This window comes from Rhineura floridana, chromosome 8, assembly GCF_030035675.1.
Source record: "Rhineura floridana isolate rRhiFlo1 chromosome 8, rRhiFlo1.hap2, whole genome shotgun sequence".
In the NCBI taxonomy this organism is placed as follows: Eukaryota; Metazoa; Chordata; class Lepidosauria; order Squamata; family Rhineuridae; genus Rhineura; species Rhineura floridana.
Genome location: NC_084487.1, coordinates 42,247,182 through 42,270,064, shown reverse-complemented (window position 1 = coordinate 42,270,064; position 22,883 = coordinate 42,247,182). Strand labels below are relative to the sequence as shown.

Genomic DNA, 22,883 nt, shown 5'->3' with positions numbered 1-22,883 from the left:
TGAAGTTATTCTATTGGAATGGTTGGCATGAGATCAACAACTTTTGGCTCCTCCTTTCTTTGAACTCTTTCCATTCCAGCTGGTCATTAGGAGAACTCTATAACTAAGAACTGGTGCCTGAGTTTGCTTTTTCCTTCTCCCTCCCAAACCCTTTTCTTTTTGTGTCATGTCCTTTAGAGTGTAAGCTTGAGGGCCGAGACTGCCTTATTATTTGTAAGCTATTCTGGGAGCCTTTTGTTTTGTTTTGTTTGGTCCAAAAAATTGTGTTAAAATAAAATTACACTAAAAACAACACCAAAAAAACAACAACACCTATATGAGTGCTTCCAGAGGGGTGTCTATTGTGGGATCAGTGCTGTCCAAGCATGCATGTTTCTCATAGACATTGTCCACGTAATACTACTGATATAAAAATGCCAACTGTTGCCAATGTCTCATTTGCGATATCTGAATGACCAGCTTGCAATTGTAATGTTGAATGTGAGCAGATCCAGGACCAGGACAGACAAAAGAAAGTGCTTCTTCACACTGTGCAGAGTTAAACTATGGAATTCACTCCCACAAGATGATGTAGCCACCAACTTTGATGGCTTAAAAAGAGGATTCGACAAATCCATGGAGAATAATGTTTTAGGGGCTACTAGCCATGATGACTCTGTTCTTCCTTGACTGTTAGAGGCAGTATGCCTCTGAATAGCAATCGCTGGAAACCCCACGAGGGAAGTGCACTGTTGCTCTCAGTTCCTGCTCATGGGCTTCCCACAGGCATCTGGTTGGCCATGGTGAGAAAAGGGTGCTGAGCTAGATAAGCCTTTGGCCTGATCCAGCACAGGCCTTCTTGTGTTCCTATGGGTGCCATAGATCTCTTGGTAAATGCCGGTGGCATAAACATGCAGCTCTCAAGGAAGAACATAAAGCAACAGGACCAGCCCAAGTTATTTTGCTGCTTGCGACAAATGATAAAATAGCATTTCCCCCTATCCTGCACCCCATCCCACAGGCAGAAGCCAACCAAACTGTCAACTGAACCTTGCTTCAACACTGCCAATAGGACAGCATCCTCTACCACATCTGATGGCTACAGGCTATGGTTATGAATTATTATTATTATCAAATTTATTTATTCAGTACCTGCACTTCACCAGCAGGTCCCCGAGCAGTTAAAACAAATTACAGTCACTGGAAATTGGTGGGCCCTGAAAACACATATCTCAGGTGTCAAAGGCTAGCTTAGGGATTGCACACTCTGTCTGGGTGATGTATACAACTTTGTCCTTGAAGAGAAAGGCATGGCTTGGGGCTTAGGAGGAATGGTTGGTGAGGGTTGCTTGCCACCACTGCTCCCTTAGCCCCAAGGACCTGGCACATAAGGTAGCTGTCTCACTCTGTCAAATGGTAGGGCCGACCCTACAAGGCAAATTTAGAAACAAAATGATCCAACTTGTGGGTCCCTTGGAAGTGCCGACAGGCTGTACAGAGCTAGAATGATGCAGTAATACTTGGGCTAACTAGGATGCAGCCCTGTGGTTTAGTCTTGCTGTAAAGTGTAAATCCCATGCTGAAAATCTGGATGCACCACTAAGCCAGTCATGATTTGTGCTCCCAAAAGACTTGCCTTAGACTGTAACCTGCTTGGAAGTAGGGACTTCTCTGATACTTCACGATGACAGAGTTTCTCTCTATAGCAGTGTCACCAGAGATGCTGTGATCTTGCCTGCCATCAATGTGTCTTGCCTGCCATCTTATAGGCTGTGTCTCCAACACATGCACTGCCAGAATAGCAGGAGAAGCAGTCTGTTCATGCGCTCCATGTGTATGGAGGAGGAGGAGGACACTAATTCAAGAGAAAGAGGACAAAGGCAACAAGCGGGAGGGGGCTTAGCAATTCTGCCCATGGGAGGAAAAAGACTCAGGCCAGCCCTGCAAATAATTCATACAGTTGCATTTGGATGATCATATCTCAGCATAATAAGCTAAGATATGGATTTTTTGCCCAGACATGCAGTCCATTCTCTCTTACCTTCATGATGTGCAGAAGTTACCCCCAGAAGTTTCCAATTAACCATAGTTTCCTGTTTCATCCAAACTGTGAAACTATGGTTACCAGCTTTGGAACAAGCCAGGATCTTGAACCAACTTCACATCATGGCTTAAAATCATGGCTTGTTCCAAAGCTGGTAACCATAGTTTCTCTGTGCAGACAAAACAGGAAACAATGGTTAATTGAGCACTCTGAAATTACATGCAGATGTGTCTTGAATGGAAGAGAGAAAAGGACTGTGTGCATGGGGATAAGGCTCATTCATATATCAGCTTATTAAGGCAAGACATGATCATATGAATGCAGTCAAGCTGTCTGTTAGATGCACAGCAATCCAGACTCCCACGCCCACTTTCTTTTAGAAGTCAGTCCATGCACACACCCTCTAGGATGCACACCTTAATGTGGTGACTGAATCTGTCCAAAGTTTGACAAATATTTGTCAACAAATATGGAAAACTAAACAATGGCCCACAGACTGGAAGCGTTCCATATACATCCCAATTCCAAAGAAAGATCCCAGTAATTATTAAACTATTGCCTTAATATCCCATGCAAGTAACGTAATGCTCAAGATTCTACAACAAAGGCTCTTACTATATATGGAGCAAGAAATGCCAGACATCCAAGCTGGATTTAGAAAGGGAAGAGGTACCAGAGATCATATTGCAAACATACGTTGGATAAAGGAACGGAGCAAGGAATTTCAGAAGGAAATCACCCTGTGCTTTATAGATTACAGCAAAGCCTTTGATTGTATAGATCATGAAAAACTATGGAATGCTTTAAAAGAAATGGGGGTGCCACAGCATCTGATTGTCCTGATGCGCAACCTATACTCTGGACAAGAGGGTACTGTAAGGACAGAATATGGAGAATTTGATTGGTTCCCCATCGGAAAGGGTGTGAGACAGGGGTGTATTTTATCACCCTATTTGTTTGATCTATACGCAGAACATATCATATGGGATTGGACCAAGATGAAGGAGGTATGAAAATTGGAGGGAGAAATATCAATAATTTAAGATATGCAGATGATACCATACTACTAGCAGAAACCAGTAATGATTTGAAACGAATGCTGATGAAAGATAAAAAGGAAAGCACAAAAGCAGGACTACAGCTGAATGTCAAGAAGACTAAAGTAATGACAACAGAAGATTTATGTAACTTTAAACTTGACAATGAGGACATTGAACTTGTCAAGGATTATCAATACCTCGGCACAGTCATTAACCAAAATGGAGACAATAGTCAAGAAATCAGAAGAAGGCTAGGACTGGGGAGGGCAGCTATGAGAGAACTAGAAAAGGTCCTCAAATGCAAACTAGAAACGGTCCTGAAATGCAAAGAATTGACTAAAGTCAGGATCATTCAGACCATGGTATTCCCGATCTCTATGTGTGGATGTGAAAGTTGTACAGTGAAAAAAGCAGATAAGAGAAAAATCAACTCATTTGAAATGTGGTGTTGGAGGAGAGCTTTGTGCATACCATGGACTGCAAACAAAAAATGAATAATTGTTTGTTAGCACAAATTAAACCAGAACTATCACTAGAAGCTAAAATGATGAAACTGAGGTTATCATACTTGGACACATAACGAGAATGAGAATACACGATTTACTAGAAAAGACAATCATGCTGGGAAAAGCAGAAGGGAGTAGAAAAAGAGGAAGGCCAAACAAGAGATGGGTTGATCCCATAAAGGAAGCCACAGATCTGAATTTACAAGATCTGAACAGGGTGGTTCACGACAGATACCATTGGAGATTGCTAATTCATAGGGTTGCCGTAAGTCATGACTGACTTGAAGGCACATAACAGCAGCAGCCATGCAGACAGTAATCATGTGAACTGACTCCATTTACATGTATCCTTAGAAACTGGTATGACTTGCCTTTAAAGTGGAATGTGACAAGCAAACCTCAGAACGCTTTCACTGATGACCCTAAACAGCATTTTTATTGTCTCCATTGCAGTAAAAGCAGGAAGAAATTAAAAATATAGCAGGCATATACACCTGCTTCTGCCTACTGGGAGGAAGGACGGAATATAAACCAACCAAACAAACAAATATGTGAGGCAATCACACAATTGTTTTTCAGTGTGAGAACATCACTGCTCCTGACAAGCTGCAAGAGAGCCAATCACTGCTCCACACAGCACATTTCCATGGTACACAAATCATGAAAAAATGACAAGTCCATACAAACACACATTTCGGATGTAAGCTAAACTTCTTTGACTGTAATATACAAAATGGTCTAGAATGAGTCACCTGTGAATGGTGTTGAGGCATGATTTACAGACAACATAAATTTAACCTATGGAATTCACTGCCTCAAGATGTGGTGAAGTCCACCAGCTTAGATCCACTGGATTTAAAAGTGGATTAGGCAAATTCATGAAAAACACATCTAACAATGCCTGTTAGGCACACTAACAGAAAGGATCACTGATGTTGATTTAAAAAATTTAATATGTTTTTAATATGTTTTTAAACCTTCTTTTTTAAAAAATAGATGTTTTAAAACCTTTTTAAAATATGTTTTTAAAGCTTTTAAAAATGTTTTTAAAGATGTTTTGTTTTAACATATTTTAAAGTCTGTTTTTATGATGTTTTAAAGTGTTTTTAGTGCTTTTGTTTGCTACCCTGATCTCCTACTGGAAGGAAAGGTGGGATATAAATAAATAAATAAATAAATATTGAAGAACAGTTGGTGAGATGAAGGCACTAAGATCTGAGATGGCAGTCACCTTGGTGCCCTGCTTGTGTGTTTTTACAGAGGCATTATTTATTTATTTATTACATTTATATACTGCCCCATAGCCGAAGCTCTCTGGGCGGTTTACAGCAATTAAAAACATTAAAAACAAATATACAAATTTAAAAACACAAAAACAACTTAAAAACACAATTTAAATTTTTTTAAAAGCACATGCTAAAATGCCTGGGAGAAAAGGAAAGTCTTGACCTGGCACCAAAAAGTTAACAGTGTTGGCGCCAGGCACACCTCATCTGGGAGATCATTCCATAATTTGCGGGCCACCATTGAGAAGGCCCTCTCCCTTGTTGCCAGACTCCCAGCTTCTCTCAGACTAGGCACCCGGAGGAGGGCCTTAGATGTTGAGCGTAGTGTACGGGTGGGTTCATGTCGGGAGAGCGTTCCATCAGGTATTGTGGTCCTAAGCCATGTAAGGCGTTATAGGTTAAAACCAGCACCTTGAATTGAGCTCGGAAACATACAGGCAGCCAGTGTAAGCGGGCCAGAATCGCTTTTATATGTTCGAACCATCTGGTCCCTGTTACCAATCTGGCCGCTTCATTTTGCATAAGCTGCAGTTTCTGAACCATCTTCAAAGGCAGCTCCACGTAGAGCACATTGCAGTAATCTAACTTGGAGGTTACCAGAGCATGGCCATCTGAAGCCAGATTATCCCTTTCCAGATAGGGGCATAGCTGGGCCACACCTGAGCCTCAAGTGACAGACATGGTTCTAGGAGAACCCCCAAGCTATAAACCTGTTCCTTCAGGGGGAGTGCAATGCCATCCAGGACAGGTTGGACATCCACCATCCACCCAGGCATCTGGTTGGTCTTTGCAGAATGTTTGGACAAGATAGAACTTGGTCTGATCACGTACAGCAATAAAATTATATACTTATTGAACTCAAAATGGTGGTGAGGAGTATTTTAAAAATCAAATGTATATTCAAGTCATAGATTATTATTTTTTAATGATGATGATTATGATGATGGGTTGTAGCTTAGAAGTCGAGCCTCTGCTTTGCATGTAGAGGGTCCTTGGTTCCATCCCCAGCATCTTCAGGCAGGGCTGGGAATGTCTGAAACCCTGGAGAGCCACTGTCAGTCAGTGTAGACAATGCTGAGCTAGATGGCAGCTTCCTCTGTTCCTCTGATGAGGATTCTAGTTGAAAAATGAAAATGGACTGCCTTCAAGTCGATTCCGACTTATGGAGACCCTATGAATAGATTCTCGTTACAGACGTCGAAAATGCGAAGCATTTACATTTAAGTGTCACTTGTGGAGATGGCCCCGGGCTCAGACAGTCATAAACAAGTTACATAACACCCAATCAATAAAGGACAGACCGCATCTATGAATTGACGAGCCTGGAACGCTGGTCTGTGGAGGTACGGAAGGCGAAGCAGGCGAGCATTCTTCCTAGCTCTGAATGCCGAAAGTCTGCAAAACTTCAAAGAAGACTGGGGGGGGGGGATGATGGGATGCGTGTGAAATCCCGCATTTGCGCTGAATGCTCGACTCTGCCTCCCTTTCGACTCCACTCCAGGAGCCTGCCGGAGCTTCTCTCTACATTTCCCCCTTCTCTCTTTCCTTCTCCCTCCCCCCCGTACTCTCCTCTGTCACCATCTGTCACAACTGCTCTCTCACACCCCCTCATTTCCCCTTCTTCCTCCCCCTCATTTTCTCCTTCCCTCCCTCCTCCTTCCCTCCCTTTCTGTCCTGCTCTTTCTCTCCGTCACCATCACCAGGTCACTCCGCCTCGTCCCCTCCTCGTTCGCCCTCTCCCTTAACCATTCATTCTCTCCCCCAGCCCCCATCCTGGCCCCGCGTGCCTCCTCTCCCGGTCGCTCCCCTCGGATACTCTCCCGATTGGCTGGTGGCCCCAAGCCCAGCGGGAGTAATTGGCGTACAGCTTGATCTACCTAACTCTGTGAGACAAGCCCCCCCCCTTCCCTCCACTTCAGCAGAAGGAGAGCTGGGGGCGGGGGCAGTCCGGCTGGGCTCCACTCCGCCAATGCTAGAAGGCTGCCTTCTTACCTGCCCTGGAGACTAGGTGGAAGAGTGTCGGCAGCGGAGGGGGCAGCGCAGGGGGCCTGAGCAGGGATGCCGCCTCTCCAGCAGCAGCAGCAGAAGGAGGAGGAGGAGGAGGAGGAAGGGGAAACAACCAGGTACCTCAAAGGAGGAAAGGAGAGGAGCGGGGGGCGGGGCGGCGAGAGGAGAGATGGAAGAAGGCATCACAGATTGTGGATTTAACCAACCCAGAAATTCATTTCTTTTTTTCTCTTTTTTTAAAAAAAGAGGAAGAAAAGGAAATATTAAATATCGTCCTGGGGACTGAAGGCAGATATCCGTTCTTTTGATACGTGAGTACCAACTTGCCTCCTGTTCCTGCAAATTCTGTTGCATGCAAAAGTTTACTTTGGGCACCTGTAAAACTAAAGCTCTCTGCTGTACTCCACCACCACCCCAGTCTCTCTCATATATATATATATATATATATATATATATATATATCTCCTTACAGTCAGGGTGACCACTGGCCCATCTGGCTCAGTATTGTTTAAACTATCTGGCTATGCCGAGGATGGAACATGGGACCTTCTGCATGCCAGAGACAGAGGGAGCCTGAGCTTTGAGTTAAAGTGGGATGAGACAGGTGAGATGATGGAATGGGCTAGGTGACAGAGCTGTCTCTCTTCAAGTTCATTGCTGTTTTATCCTTGGCTTGTGCTCTCCTGGGTCTGTCCGCAGCATCCACCTGTTGCCTTCCATTTCACACTTTGATTGTCGCTGCAGTCTGCGACTGTTTGCTCCAGGAAAGTTCCACTGACTTTCATAGGGTTGTTGCGGAGTAACTGGGATGCAGATTGCAGACTTGGATTGTAAGCCTTTCGGGGCAGAGACTATCTGTACTGAGTGGCATGACAGGGGTTTGCTTGGGACTGGGACTTTGTGACTATGCTGTGAACAATAAAAAGGGAAAGGGTGCAACAACTGGTACTTGTCGACACCACTGCACACACAAAGAACTCTGGAAGCAGTAATGATGGCATGCAGATTTGGGAAATGAGTTACAGTTTAGATGAGGTCCTCATAAGGGAAGTTTATAAATCTGCACACGAATGTGAATCCTGTTGAAATCTTTCAAAAGTCTTTGATGCTATTTAGAGATTCTTATTGCCATGCTGGTTTAAAATATAATCCACACTGATTACTGGGCAGGTGGAAGTCACTGTGATTCCCCCCCCCCCCCGTCAGTGGAAGGCAATTTTGAACAAACAAATTTCTCTTTATGAGTAAAAGTCAACATGGTCTCATCTGGGGAGAGATGGCATTCTTTCTTGTAGGATCCTGGCCCTTCCTCCTCCCCTGTTCATTGCTCGAATGATGAAATGGTAAAGAGGGCTTTCATTTCCAAAAGACTGCTTGACGTTTTGAACCGATAAAAATGGAGCCTGATAACTAGGCATTTAGGAGTCTTAAGAATGTGCATATCTGAAACACTTATAGCCAATACCAAACTGAGGTTCTATTGAATTATACACTGTCCATGCGTAAGTTACTGCCCCCAAAAGCTTACAGAATAACAGTGAGTCTGCACTAGGAGGTTATCACAGTTCAGTGCTAGTAGGAAATGGACTGCCTTCAAATCAATTCACACTTATGGCGACCCTATGAATAGGGTTTTCACGGTAAGCAGTATTCAGAGGGGGGTTACCATTGCCTTCCTCTGAGGCTGAGAGGCAGTGACTGGCCCAAGGTTACCCAGTGAGCTTCATGGCTGTGTGGGGATTCGAACCCTGGTCTCCCAGGTTGTAGTCCAGCACACTTGACCTGCATCGTTTTGGATGATTTCTTTTTTTTTGTACAATGCAATGCACACTTGTTATTCCTTTTTTGGGATCCAAATGTCTTTCCTTAAAGTTGCGCTTCTGTTTCTGGGATATTGCTTTTTCGTAGTATTTTAACTCCTCAAAACCCCTTTAGGAGTCTCTGCCCAGATCTGCATGATACAGCCTTGAATCCACTACCAGAAATCTGGTTATTTTATCTGTATTTCATTGTCATTCTTATTTATACCAGGAACTGCTCTCCTGGCTAGTAAGTTTTTGTTTCTAATGTTTAACCGATAGCTACTTCCAAATAAACTGGCATAGAGAAAGGCAAGTAATTTTCCTCCTTCAGTTTAATGTATGAAGAGCTCTGCTGGATCAAACCAATGTCCCATCTAGTCAAGCATCCTGTTCTCACAGTGGCCAACCAGATACCCATGGGAAGCCCACAGTGAGGACCTGAGAGCAAAAATAGTCTCTTGCTCGTGGTCCTCAGTAACTGGAATTTAGAGGTATGTTATTGTTGTTATGTGCCTTCATGTCGATTACGACTTATGGCGACCCTATGAATCAGCGACCTCCAAGAGCATCTGTTATAAACCATCCTGTTCAGATCTTGTAAGTTCAGGTCTGTGGCTTCCTTTATGGGATCAATCCATCTTTTGTTTGGTCTTCCTCTTTTTCTACTCCCTTCTGTTTTCCCCAGCATTATTGTTTTTTCTAGTGAATCAGGTCTTCTCATGATGTGTCCAAAGTATGATAACCTCAGTTTCATCATTTTAACTTCTAATTATAGTTCTGGTTTAATTTGTTCTAACACCCAATTATTTGTCTTTTTCATGGACCATGGTATCCGCAAAGCTCTTCTCCAACACCACATTTCAAATGAGTTGATTTTTCTCTTATCAGCTTTTTTCACTGTCCATCTTTCACATCCATACACAGAGATTGGGAATACCGTGGTCTGAATGCTCCTGACTTTAGTGTTCAGTGATACATCTTTGCATTTGAGGACCTTTTCTAGTTCTCTCATAGCTGCCCTCCCCAGTCCTAGCGTTCTTCTAATTTCTTGACTATTGTCTCCATTTTGGTTAATGACTGTTCCAAGATATTGATAATAGTAGTATGGTATCATCTGCATATCTTATATTATTGATATTTCTCCCTCCAATTTTCACACCTTCATCTTGGTCCAATCCCGCTTTCCGTATTATATGTTCTGCATATAGATTAAACAAATAGGGTGATAAAATACACCCCTGTCTCACACCCTTTCCGATTGGGAACCAATCGGTTTCTCCATATTCTGTCCTTACAGTAGCCTCTTGTCCAGAGTATAGGTTGCGCGTCAGGACAATCAGATGCTGTGGCACCCCCATTTCTTTTAAAGTATCCCACAGTTTCTCATGATCTACACAATCAAAGGCTTTGCTGTAATCTATAAAGCACAGGGTGATTTTCTTCTGAAATTCCTTGGTCCATTCCATTATCCAATGTATGTTTGTGATATGATCTCTGGTATCTGTTCCTTTTCTAAATCCAGCTTGGACATCTGGCATTTTTTAGAAGTATACCATCTCTGATATTGAGACAGTACATAGTCATTATGATTCATAGCCACTGATAACCCTTTCATCCATCAATTTGGGTACATCCACACCACACATTTAAAGCACTTGGCTTTCCCCAAAGAATCCTGGTCAATGTCATTTGTTAAGGGTGCTAGAAATTATAGCTTTGTAAAAGGCTAAACTACAGTTCCTAGGATTCTTTGGGGGGAGCCATGTGCTTTAAATATATGTTAAATGAGCTTTAAATGTATGGCATGGATGTGATCTTAGTCTAATCCCCTTTTACATTTGTCCACATTGGCAGCCATCATTATATCGTGTTGTATCAAATCCCACAGTCTAGTTTAACTCTGCACTGTGTGAAGAAATACTTCCTTTTATCTGTCTGAATTTTCCACCTTCCAGCTTCACTGAATGGCAACATTCAGGAACACAGGAAGCCATCGCATACTGAGTTAGACCACTGAGCTATCTAGCTCAGTATTCACTACACTTACTACCAGGAGCTCTTCAACGTTTCAGGATAGAGTTTTCTCCAGTCCTATCTAGGGATGCCAGACACTGAAGTTGGAACCATCTGCCTGCAAAGCCAGTGCTTTTCCATTGAGCCACCACCCTTCCCCACAAGGTGTGTGGATGTAAATCCCATAGATCCACCATCAAAATGATATCTCATTCATGCCTTTGGTTTAAAAGATAGAGGTTTCATTTTGTGTGTTCTCTTTTTAAAAACCAAATCATACAGCTCTGAAAAGGTGTCCAAATTACAAAGGCAACAAGCTGGTCATTCCAAGGAATGCACAGTTGCTGAGCTACATTCGTTCATCCTTGAGCAGCGTCCATGATGAGAAATTAACTCAGAAACAGATGCAATCAATGTCACAATATGCAGTTATGCTGTGCTCTAGTGATTTTATTTCAAGATGATTGGGAATGGAAGAGGTTGGTATTCCAAAAGCTAAACAGTTGATGGAAACCAGCAACTACTGTCCAACATTTTGACAGATAGCCACATTGGCCCCAGAGTAATCTACTCCCTTCAAACAGAGGAGTCACTTATTTAATAATAACTGAGGAGATGAAAGATCAGAGCGCTAGATACAAATTCACTGCTGAAGCAAACCTAAATGAGGAGTCAACACCTTTTAAAAAAAAAACAACCTCCAAAGACAGAGGTCACCTAATGGCCCATAAAATGCTATGTAAGCACCTGGTAGAGATTTATGGCCCCTGCTGTAGCCCCAAACCCCAGTTCACACTGGCTGCTGTATCAGAGCTTGGAAAAGTTACTTTTTTGAACTACAACTCCCATCAGCCCCAGCCAGCATGGCCACTAGATTGGGCTGATGGGAGTTGTAGTTCAAAAAAGTAACTTTTCCAAGCTCTGCTGCTGTTATCAGAAGTCAGCACCTTCTGCAGCTGGCAGTATATTGTAATCGCCCATGAGCAAAAACCCAGAGGACCATCCCTTGGCTTCCTCCCATTCTTGGTTATTTTCCTGCAATGAGACTCTCAAGTGAAAGTGGGGAAGAGTTGTATGGCTTCCCCCATTTTGCAAAATGTAGCTTGCTACAGTGCAAGCTCCAGTTCATAGTACTGCAGCTAAGAAGACCTTATATGCTTATGAGATCAGCAACTAGGATCCATAGGTGATGGTGATCCTTGAATCACAGCATTCTTGCAATAACCTAGATGCCCTTCTAAAGGGCTCGTCCTATCTGCATCCCACTCCTATACATTTTCACCACATTCTCCACAATCACTCCACTAGCAATTGTACCTGGAGCTACAAAAAGGTAACTTTGGGGGTCGTATCCAGTATGCATGGAGTTCCACTCAAGCAGGGGGACTTCCCCTTCCTCTCCTGTTACTGTGCACACCCAGAATCTGCTGTAGAGAGTCTCCTAATCATTTGAGCAGATTTTAAGGGCATGGGGAAGCTGCACATATATTTGCCGTTTCTCATTTACATAACTGCATTGAAATGTATGCAAATTTCCCATAGGTCGTTATGATTTAACATTGGAAAGGTGACAACTCATAACTTCATTCTGCTTCTCTTTTACACTGTACCAAGTCATTATTTCTTGCTTGCTCCAAAGCCTGTGACTGTTGCTCCTTTTTGCTTAGTGCTTAGAGTGTCAGACTGGGACTTGGGAGGCCAGTGTTTGAATCTCTGCTCAGCAATGAAACTCATTGGGTGACCTTTGGCCACTCACTGTCTCTCAGCCTAACCTACCTCACAGGGTTGTTGTGAGGACAGAATTGGGAGGGGGAAAACCATGCTTGTGTGCCACCTTGAACTCCTTGGAGGAAAGTTGGGATAGATATAGATATAGATATAGATATAGATATAGATATAGATATAGAAAGAAAGGAAGGAAGGAAGGAAGGAAGGAAGGAAGGAAGGAAGGAAGGAAGGAAGGAAGGAAGGAAGGAAGGAAGGAAGGAAGGCTTTCAATAGGGCTGGTTCAGGATTTGGGGTCTGGGGAGTGGCCCCTGAACAAAATACCTTCAGTAGGTCAGACACCCCTTTGCCAGTGAAGCGCTGAATGGGAAAAGGGGTCACAATCTGAGAGCTCACCCTAAGCCAAGAGACTTCTCAAAATTCCTTTCAGATCTCTCCATGGTGTGAATCAGGGAGGGGAAACCTCAGACCCAACTGCCAAAGGCAGCCCTCCAAGCCCCCCTGACTTTCTTCACACCCTACCCCCTCTTCAGCCACAACCCTTCTCCCCAGGCCACAGCCCTCACTTGCCCTGCTTTGCACCTTCCTTTCATGTTTTTGCCTGGTTTGAATGTGTCCTCAAACTCTCATAATACCTTTTGCTTGCCTGGTTGGAGGACAGAGAGGTGTGTGAGAGTGTTGGCAGAAACTAGCTTTCTGTACAAAGGTAAAATTGACATTTGAGGTTCTGACCACTTTCGCCTCTGGCTTTGCCCACCATTGACAAGTGGCCCCTGGAAGGTTGCCCAGAAGGGAATGTGGCCCTTGGGCTGGAAAAGTTTCCCAACCTCTGATCTAAAGCCTCATCTGCTCTGTACAGTTAAAGCAGTATCATACTGCTTTCCCCTCACAGAGCTACAATTCCCGGGGTGGTTTAACAGTCAATCCCTCTTCCCAGGGAACTCTGGGAACTATAGCTCTGTGAGGGGAATAGGGGTCTCCTAATAACTCTCAGCAACTCCATTCTCAAGGAAGTGGCTCAGCTGCCAAGGACAGGCTTTGGGGCTAGATAGACAGTTCACCAGACTCCAACTCTATCTACATCTGTGTGGAGGGACTGTTAGCTAGCAGATCACTAGGCCCCTCTCGGGCAACCTCTTCCAACACTCCCAGACAACCGGGCCCCTCCCCTAGATGCCAAACCTCCTCCTCCTCTGACCAGTCCTGCCAAGCGTTCTCCATGGGGCTATGACAAAAGTGCAGATGGGGCATAAGTTAAATCAGCTCCCTCATTTTCCATTCCAAAGCTGCCCAATTTGCAATGCTGTTATAACTTGCTATATAAGTATGTTGTTTGGGAGCTTTGTATACAGGCCTGGCATCAAATGAGGGCAACGGGAAACCTAGTTAAAATGTCAAGGGGCAACCAAGCCCACATGGCGTCTATGTCTGAAGGTTATGTCCAGCTAATTCTCACCTCTACAGTGGTGCTCGCTCCCCACTCAGCCCCAGTCCGTCTCGTGGCAACTGCTTTGCCTTGCCATCCTCTGGCACTAACCATGCCTCCAAGAATAATATCTATTCTGATGGATGAAAACAGCAGAAAGGAAATAATAACAATAACAAAAGGAATTAGAAGCAGAAAAGAGCTAATTAGGCCTCCCTCTTATCGAAGAGAACAAGACAATGAGTTCTGGGCTTTGTTTAACATAGTATCAAGAGACTCAAATGATGAGACTTCATTGGAAGATTAGTGATTTCACTGTGTATTACAATCATTTCTCCAAATGACCTGGGAAATGTAATCAGACATCTGGAGAAGATGGGAGAGCTCTCAATACAGGGTGATACTGACACAGGAGAACTAGAAAGCCCTGCAGCAAATTCAGATCATAATAAGGGGTTTTGAATGCCCAACATTTGAATAATGAAGGGTCTCTGGCACAATGAAGTATTGCATTTCTGGATTCTCAGCTTGACTTTCCCATGATTCAATTTCTTCCCACTTTGTCTCACAAAACAATTCAGTTCCTGAACTTGTAGCATTTTCATCCAACATAGTTAAACAATTCATATAGAAGGCCTTTTGTTGTTGTTGCATGGAGAATCAGAGCACTGAATGCAGAAATGCCATCAAGGACATGAGGATGATATCGTGTAGGGATAGCCAAAAGTAAATAAAGGAACTGACAAATTTAGGACAGAAAGTACTATTGATGTTTATTAACAAGTTGTTTGAGTAAGGTCTGCTGTTGCCAGGGCCAGCCCTACCATTGGGAAGACAGGGCTGGCCCTACCATTAGGCAGAAGGAGGAGGCAGCTGATTTAGGGTGCCATGAAAGCACAGCAAATAAATTACTTAGTTTATTATTGTGGTAGTTTTGCAGCCAGGAATGGGAGAGGCACTTATCGGATTTTATGCCTCAGGTACCAAAATACCTTGACCAAAACACACCTTGACTTTGGAGGATGGAGGATATCATTTGCTGCCCCTCTTCAGGCAGCAAAATGTCAGGGCCACCCCTGTTTGTTTACTGTGGAAGCCTCGAGATCTCATTATACTTGAATAGATTCTAAGATACAGGTGTGACTCCAAAGGCTTGTCACAGCAACATGGTCTTCATCTTCCACCCCAAATGAAAGTGTTTAAGGATTCTAAAAAGTGCTTTCATTTAATCTACAATGCTTGAAGGTTCCCTGAGTTGCACCAGCAGTTGCTCAGAACTGTACTGAAATAGACCTTTGCAGGGGTTGTGCTTACATCTAGAGTTGTGGCAGTGTCATTGCAGGATGTACTGTTTACATATATAAAGAATATGGAGAATAAAGAACATGGCACAGGACCATCACTAGACCTGACACAACAGAGCACAGACATGAAACAGAATACAATGCATTCAGGGTGCTTCCAGACATTTGATATTTTCAGGTGGACTGGATCCAATCCAAACTAATTATTTAATTAGCTAGACAATTTTCTCACCGAAATGACTCAAAGCAACCTACATTAAGACAGCTGGTATAGCACAGTGGGGAGGACAGCCTGGCTGGGAGTCCAGAGTCTGTGAGTTCAAATCCCCACTTGTGTCTCCTGGGTGTCAAGGGCCAGCTAAAGATCACCCCCACAGTGAGTGGCTCAGGGGTTACGTGCCCTGCCACCTGTGCAGCCGTGGGCAAGCTGCATAGTCCCAAGGAGACCAGATGCCCCCCATCTGGCAGTTGCAGACAAGGAAGGGACTGGCAAGCTGAGCAGGCCCTAGCCAGCTGGAGAGGACTAGCCTCAGAGGGAGTCAATGGTAAACCCCCTCTGAATACCGCTTACCATGAAATCCCTATTCATAGGGTTGCCATAATTTGAGATCAACTTGAAGGAAGTCCATTTCCATTTCAACCTGTCCCAGCAGCAAGGAGCACAACCAGAGGAGTTTTGGGGTACAGAGACAGATCGTCCCCTGTAGCTGAACTGAGTTGTGCAAGTATTTGGTTGGGGAGGAAGGTTTAGGGAATCTGGCCTGAGTTAAAAGCCACTTAGCAGCTGGTATCAGCAACTGTGTCAAGAGAAATTGTGTTTTCAGAAACTGTCATCAAGGGGAGTTCCTCTCAGCCTCAGAGGGAGGCAATGGTAAACCCCCTCTGAATACCACTTACCATGAAAACCCTATTCATAGGGTCGCCGTAAGTCTGAATCGACTTGGAGGCAGTCCATTTCATTTGGCACTGGTTAGGCTTCATCTTTATTTAATGTACATTCATTCTGATTTGGTTTTGGGGAGGTTAGATGATGTTGCGAGAGCCAGTGTGGTATAGTGGTTAAGGTGTTAGACTATGACCTGGGAGACCAGGGTTCGAATCCCCACACAGCCATGAAGCTCACTGGGGACCTTGGGCCAGTCACTGCCTCTCAGCCTCAGAGGGAGGCAATGGTAAACCCCCTCTGAATACCACTTACCATGAAAACCCTATTCAGAGGGTCGCCATAAGTTGGGATCGACTTGAAGGCAGCCCATTTCCATTTTTCAACTTATAGTAAAAAAAGGATAAAAAACACACATAGTCAATTGAATCTAGAACTCATCAATACATTAAAAGTCAAACAAAGAAATATATAGTAGTCTATAAAAACTTACTGAACTTACTGAAAGCTTAAAACCCATCAATTATTTATTATTATTATTACTAATACTATTTCTGCTATGACTACTATTTTTAAATTTCTATCCTACCCTTCCTCCCAAAAGGAGCACAGAATACAAAAAGAGTAGCTGGGATGCCACACATCAATGGCCAAAGGCCTGGGTGAAGAGTAAAGTCTTTGGCTGGCTCCTAAGGATGGATAAAGATGGTGACAGGCAGGCCAACTTGAGGAGAGCCTTACACAACTGGAAGGCCACCACTGACAACATACTCCAAAACTCTAGATGACCTCACTCAGTAGTTTCATGTAGATATTAAATAGCATGCAGGATAGAACCGAACCCTAAAGAACCCCACACTGAAGGTTCCACTGGGTTGAACAGAATTCCCCAAGCATCATCCTCTGAAAACAGCCATCCAAGTAGGACTGGAACCACTGCAAAGCAGTAGCATCCACCTCCAACTCAGAGAACCACTCCAGAAAAATACCATAGTTGATGGTATCAAAAGCCACTGAGACATCAAGGAGACTTTACAGGGACACACTCCCCCTGTCTCTCTCCTGACATAGGCTATCATACAGGGAGACCAAGGCAGTTTCCATGCCAGTACGTATACCTCAATTGAAAGGGATCCAGAAAATTGATGTCATCCAAGAAAACTTGGATCTGGTCCATAGCCACACATTCAAGAACCTTGCCCAAGAAGGGGAGATTGGTAACTGGTCAATAATTATTTAAATTTTCTGGGTCCGGGGAAGGTTTCTTAAGGAGTGGTCTAACCACTGACTCCTTTAGACAGGCAGGGACAGCCCCTCTCTCAAGGAAGCATTAAGCACCTCCCTGACCCAGTTGGCTGTCCTCTCTTTGCTAGTTTTTATCAGCCATGAGGGCAAGGGGTAAGAGAACAAGTGGTTGCCCAGACCAAACCGAGCACCTTGTCTACATCCTCAAACCTCACTAACTGAAGCTCATCCACAACTGGACAAGACTATGATCTGGACACCTCTTGAAACTCATCTGCTATAAGTGTAGAATCAAGGTCCTGGTGGATACAAGCAATTTTACTCTCAAAATGCTTTGCATACAAGTCATGGCAATTCAGTTGTACAATTATAGTTGATTGGGATGGAAGATCGTGCACAACAAACCTACTTCCCAAGAAGACTGGACTTTTTGCAATAAGGAAAGTGAAGGGGAGATGTACTGCAAAGTGTGGCATGACACTTGCTTTGATGCAACCTCACCTAACTTCCCTGCAAACAAATAGAATGAATGCTCAATAAATGGGGTCAAGGTGTTGAAGCACCTTGGTCAGCTCCTTGAAATGTTTATTTTTAAAAATTCATTAAAAAAGGAGAGTATTCCATCCCTACTGCCCACTAGTTTTACACCCTGGTCCTTACAATGACCAGACAGAGGGGGAAGTCCACAAGGAGGTAATGAAGGCAGCAGCCTCCGCTGCTGTTTGCCTCCCACATATTTGATTTGTGTAGGCTACAATTCTGTGCACACTTTCCTGAAATTTAACACAATAGGACTTACATGCATAGGGTATACTGCCTCTGGACATGGAGTAGGGTGGCCAAATTTATACAGGAGAGTTCTCTATTTGAAAGAGTCCTCTCTTTGATGGGCTATCTAGTCTATATCCAATTTAAAGATAAACAGCCCTAAAAAAAGGAGGGCACAGAGCAGGTGCCTTGAAGTTGCCGATCAATACAGCACCTGGACAACAGACTGAGCAGGCACACAAGTCACCTGATGACAGTCTTCCCCACCATGGTATGCATTGTATTTCTCTTCAAATTACAGAAATCCCTTCTAAATGTATATCTATACATACAAATCAGCATATGTGAATTTTAAGCAAAACTCTTTTATCCTCTTTTTATAATGAATTTCCTATTCCACAAATGCATCCACCCTGACATGGTTGTTCCATTCAGTTATCATGACAAATAGAGATTTTTAAGGCCTGTTCATCATGAATGTGTCTATTCCCCGCTTCAGGCCATTCAGGCCAGTGGCCATCATTATAGCTTCTATGTATTCCTAGAAGAAGGATGGGGAATCTGTGGCCCTCCAGTGTTGTTCATTCCCTATGATCCCTGACGGTTGGCCAGGCTGACTGGGGCTGATGGGTGCTGCAGCCTAACAACTCCTGAGTGGCACCAGGTTCTCCAGACTCTGATGTAGGGAGATGTACTTTTCTTCTCCTTCCCTACTAATCCAACTCCCTTAAATTAGTAGGATCCAAAAACTTCTTCCATGATGGATACAAAAGTTTCCCATGGATTCAGCAAGAAACATAGTTGCTGTTCCCCTGTGGAGGAACAGCCACCACATTCTAAAGCCACCAAGGCTTTAAACAAAGCTTTTAGAACACTGTAGGACAGTACCCTCCTATGTATAGATGTGTCTTGGATGATTACAGTACAACAAATAACTGAATTTAACAGGGGCCTTTATTCTATGATACACTGAGCATAATGATTAATCCAGCCATGAAGTAGGGTGTCATAGTAACTGGCTAAAAGGTACAGGTTAAATGATCTAGCAACAGATTGTTCAGCCAGAATATAAGAACAACATATGCATGCCCAGCTAAATGGGCTTTCTCTGTTCAGAGATCCTCCTTCCAAGCTCTCCTTCTTTAGGTATCTTTGGGGGATGTGCTCCTGGATTTTTAGTAAGAATCTAACAAATGAAGATTTAAAAAAAAAATGGACTGCAATTAAATGTACATTAGATTCTCATCCATTTGTAGATTGCCTCATTTTAAAATGGGACAATCTACAAATGGATGAGAAACTAATGGAGACCAAATCTTATTCTGATTAATTCAACAGATTTCAGATATCTCCCACTTTCCATAACAGTCCAATGGCCCAGTCGTTCCTCACAACCACCTTTTGCTTTGCGATGGAGTGAAGACAAAGATTGTCTTGCTTTTCTCAGCAGTCTTGCACACATTGCATGCTTCTGCTTTTGCTTCCGTTTCCTCTTCCGTTTCTATCATCTTTGGAAGTTTCCCTGCTGGCTCCAGCTCTTGGCCATGCTATGACTGGAGGACAGGAAATACCAACTGGCAGCTCCTGGGCCAAATCCCTGGCTTTCCCTATTGCCAACGTTAGAGGCAGCAGAGATGTGCAGGTGAGTATTACCTGCAGCACTGAGATTCGGCAGCAGGCCAATTGGGTCATAGCCTACCACCTACCTACCAGTTCTTTAACACTGTCAGGGGCAGGGCCAATTCTCATTTTTCTCTCTGGTTCTACCTTTAGTTTGCTCAGTTCTGAACCATAAGATGAATTCTAAGCTCTCTCTGTTTCTGTTCTTCCCAAATACAGACCCTTCCCAACTGATCCAGTGGGAAAATCACCCACTCTTCTGCCATGGACAGTTTCAACGTCTCCAGAATACTGGCTTCATGGGAAGAGAATTCAACAGCCAGCAGGGCAGCCTCTGTTTCTGGGAATTTATCCCTATCTGCCAATCTTGGTCTGGATGTCAGCGGCATTCTCATCCCTCTGGTTTACCTCATCGTCTGCGTGGTGGGACTAGCTGGAAACTCCCTGGTCATCTATGTGGTTTTGTGTCATGCTGTGAGTGAATCGGTGACCAATGTCTACATCTTCAACTTGGCCCTGGCAGATGAACTCTTCATGTTTGGCCTACCCTTCTTAGCTGCACAAAATGCATTGTCCTATTGGCCTTTTGGTTCATTCATGTGCCGGCTTGTGATGGCTGTGGATGCTATCAACCAGTTCACTAGTATTTTCTGCCTGACTGTGATGAGTGTTGATCGCTACCTGGCAGTGGTGCACCCAGTGAAATCATCAAAATGGAGGACAGCACGTGTGGCCAAGGCAGTCAGCGCCACCGTTTGGGTGCTGTCTTCAGTGGTGGTGCTGCCAGTGGTCGTGTTTTCAGATGTCCCTCAGGGCATGAGCACATGCCACATCAAGTGGCCTGAGCCAGCTTCAGTATGGGAAACTGGCTTCATTGTCTACACAGCTGTGCTTGGCTTCTTTGGGCCGTTGTTGGTCATCTGCCTGTGTTACCTGCTTATTGTTGTCAAGGTCCGGTCAACAGGCAGAAAGGTTCGAGCACTGACAGCCAAGCGCAAGCACTCTGAACGGAGAGTCACGCGCATGGTGATAGCTGTGGTGGCTGTCTTTGTACTCTGCTGGCTCCCTTTCTATGTGCTCAACATCATCAATGTCACCTGGACCTTGCCTGAGGAGCCATCCCTTTTTGGTATCTACTTCCTTGTTGTGGTACTGCCCTACGCCAACAGCTGTGCCAATCCCATAATCTACGGCTTCCTCTCTTATCGCTTCAAGCAGGGTTTCCGTAGAGCCATCCTGAGACCCTCTCGTCGGGTGCTGAGCCAAGAAATGGCAGCAGCAGCAACCACAGGTGATAGGATGGAAGAAGAGGAAGAGGAGGAAAATGAAATGGAGGCAGAAGCAAGTGAGGTCTGCAAGATTGCCCAAAATGGCAATGGCAGGCAGGAGTGCACCCCCATCAGTGGGGCAGGGGGAGGCAGTGAACAGAAGCAACTCCCCGAGGAACCGGTTAGCTCTGAGAAACCCAGTATTATGAATATTAGCTACTTATAGGGACTGTTTTTCTTTTTGAAGTGCTCTGGAAGTGACTCATGTGGAGCAACAAACAGAGGAGAATTCATAATTCAAAGGATTCCCAAAAGATGGAAAGCCTGCAAGGGATGTAGGTAGATAAAGATCCACTTTCAAACCCCAAAGCAATGCCTAATAAACAGAGCAATGGGTAGAGCAAAGTCTTCTGGGATTTGGTTTGGAAGAAGTGTCCTCCTTCAGCTGGCATGATTATTAAAGTAACTCTAATGATTTTTATGTCAGCTGAGCAAGGGCAAGAGAGTCTAAGTGTACTCTCCAACATTCTACAGTTGAAAAACAGGGGTTCTCTTATTTATTAAACTTCTGTTATGCCATCAAGGATCACTGCCAACAAGCGATCCCACCTCCACCCACGCATTATTACACATTGCGGAAGGCATTCCATATTAATATACTCTGCAAGAGCCCCTCCCATGCTGTCTTCTGTAACAGGGCTTGTTAATAACCTGACCATAAGTTTCCTTGAAAACACAAACACACCCTTAATATAACATGAATCTTGCAACAACTCTGATTGTGCTTCTTAGAGCAGGGGTAGCCGACAAGGCGTCCTTCAGACGTTGCTGGATTTCAGCTCCCATCAGCCCCAGCCAACGTGGCCAATAGACAGGGATGACGGAGTTGTAGTCTAGCAATATCTGGAAGGCACCACTTTGGCTACCCCTGTCTTAGAGAATAACTACAACTCAAATGCATTCAGTACTGTTTATTACTGTTTTGACTAGGTGTCATGGGGATGGGACAATTGGGAAGAAAGGAAGATCTGGGGAAGTGGCATAGCTCAATGGTAGAGCATACGCTTTGCATGAAGAAGGTCCCAGGTCCAGTCCTCAGCATCTTCCAGGTAGGGCTGGGAATGTCCCCCAGCTGAAATCCTGGACAGCTGCTACCAATTAGTGCAGATACTGAGCTAGATGAACCTGTGGTCTGACTCTGTATAAGGCAGCTCCCTAGGTTCCACATGTACTTAAATTAATAAAACCCTTCAAAAAAGGGACAACAGTGATGACTGAGGAAAAATACTAGAAAATTGTCAGCATTCCTGGAAAATAGGGTCTCTTGGAGGAATGTGGATCAGACCTTTTCAGAGTTAGTGCATCATAGGGGCTGAGTACCTATGGGTACTTTCCTAGCGGTTAGCCCTATAGTGGGATGTACTTCTGAGCAAACATGCATAGGATCATACTGCACTTCTCAGTCACTATGATAAAGTGCAGTGTGATCCTGTGCATGTTTACTCAGAAGTACATCCCACATTCAGTAGGACTCACTCCCAAGAAAGTATCCATGGGATTACAACTTGAGTTATGGACCAGGGAGTCCCTGGTTCAGCTCTCACTTCCTCTCTTATATTATTATTTCCATACAACATACTGGAGTACTGAGGCTGACTCAATGGAGGTTTGGTTAAGGCCACCACTCTGTCAATCTCAGCACCCCAATCTGCCATATGGGAATCATCATACACACCTTCCTTACAGGGCTGTTGTAAGAATTATTGACTGAAGGAATGTGTGGTACAATGAATACTCTGGGATGCTATCTTTAAAAAAGTGATGTGTATTGTGATTATCCTCACTGCAGCTTTATTCTCCGGCATATGGAATGTGTCAGGGACAGGTTGTTCAGTAAAGCATTATTTTAAATGTAAAGGTTCATGTTTGTCATGTGCCCTTGTGGTAACCAGTAAAGGAGGCAGAGT

At 44.1% G+C, this 22,883-nt stretch overlaps 1 protein-coding gene across 1 annotated transcript; it reads left to right on the top strand.

Annotated features, from left to right (window-relative positions):
* The first annotated feature begins 6,760 nt into the window (after positions 1–6,760).
* On the top strand, positions 6,761–22,348 carry SSTR3 (somatostatin receptor 3). The gene is made up of 3 exons (XM_061582793.1): positions 6,761–6,978; positions 7,109–7,173; positions 19,868–22,348. The coding sequence occupies exon 3, from the start codon at positions 19,913–19,915 to the stop codon at positions 21,140–21,142; it is 1,230 nt and encodes a 409-aa protein (XP_061438777.1). The 5' UTR covers positions 6,761–6,978; positions 7,109–7,173; positions 19,868–19,912; the 3' UTR covers positions 21,143–22,348.
* The last annotated feature ends 535 nt before the right edge of the window (positions 22,349–22,883 follow it).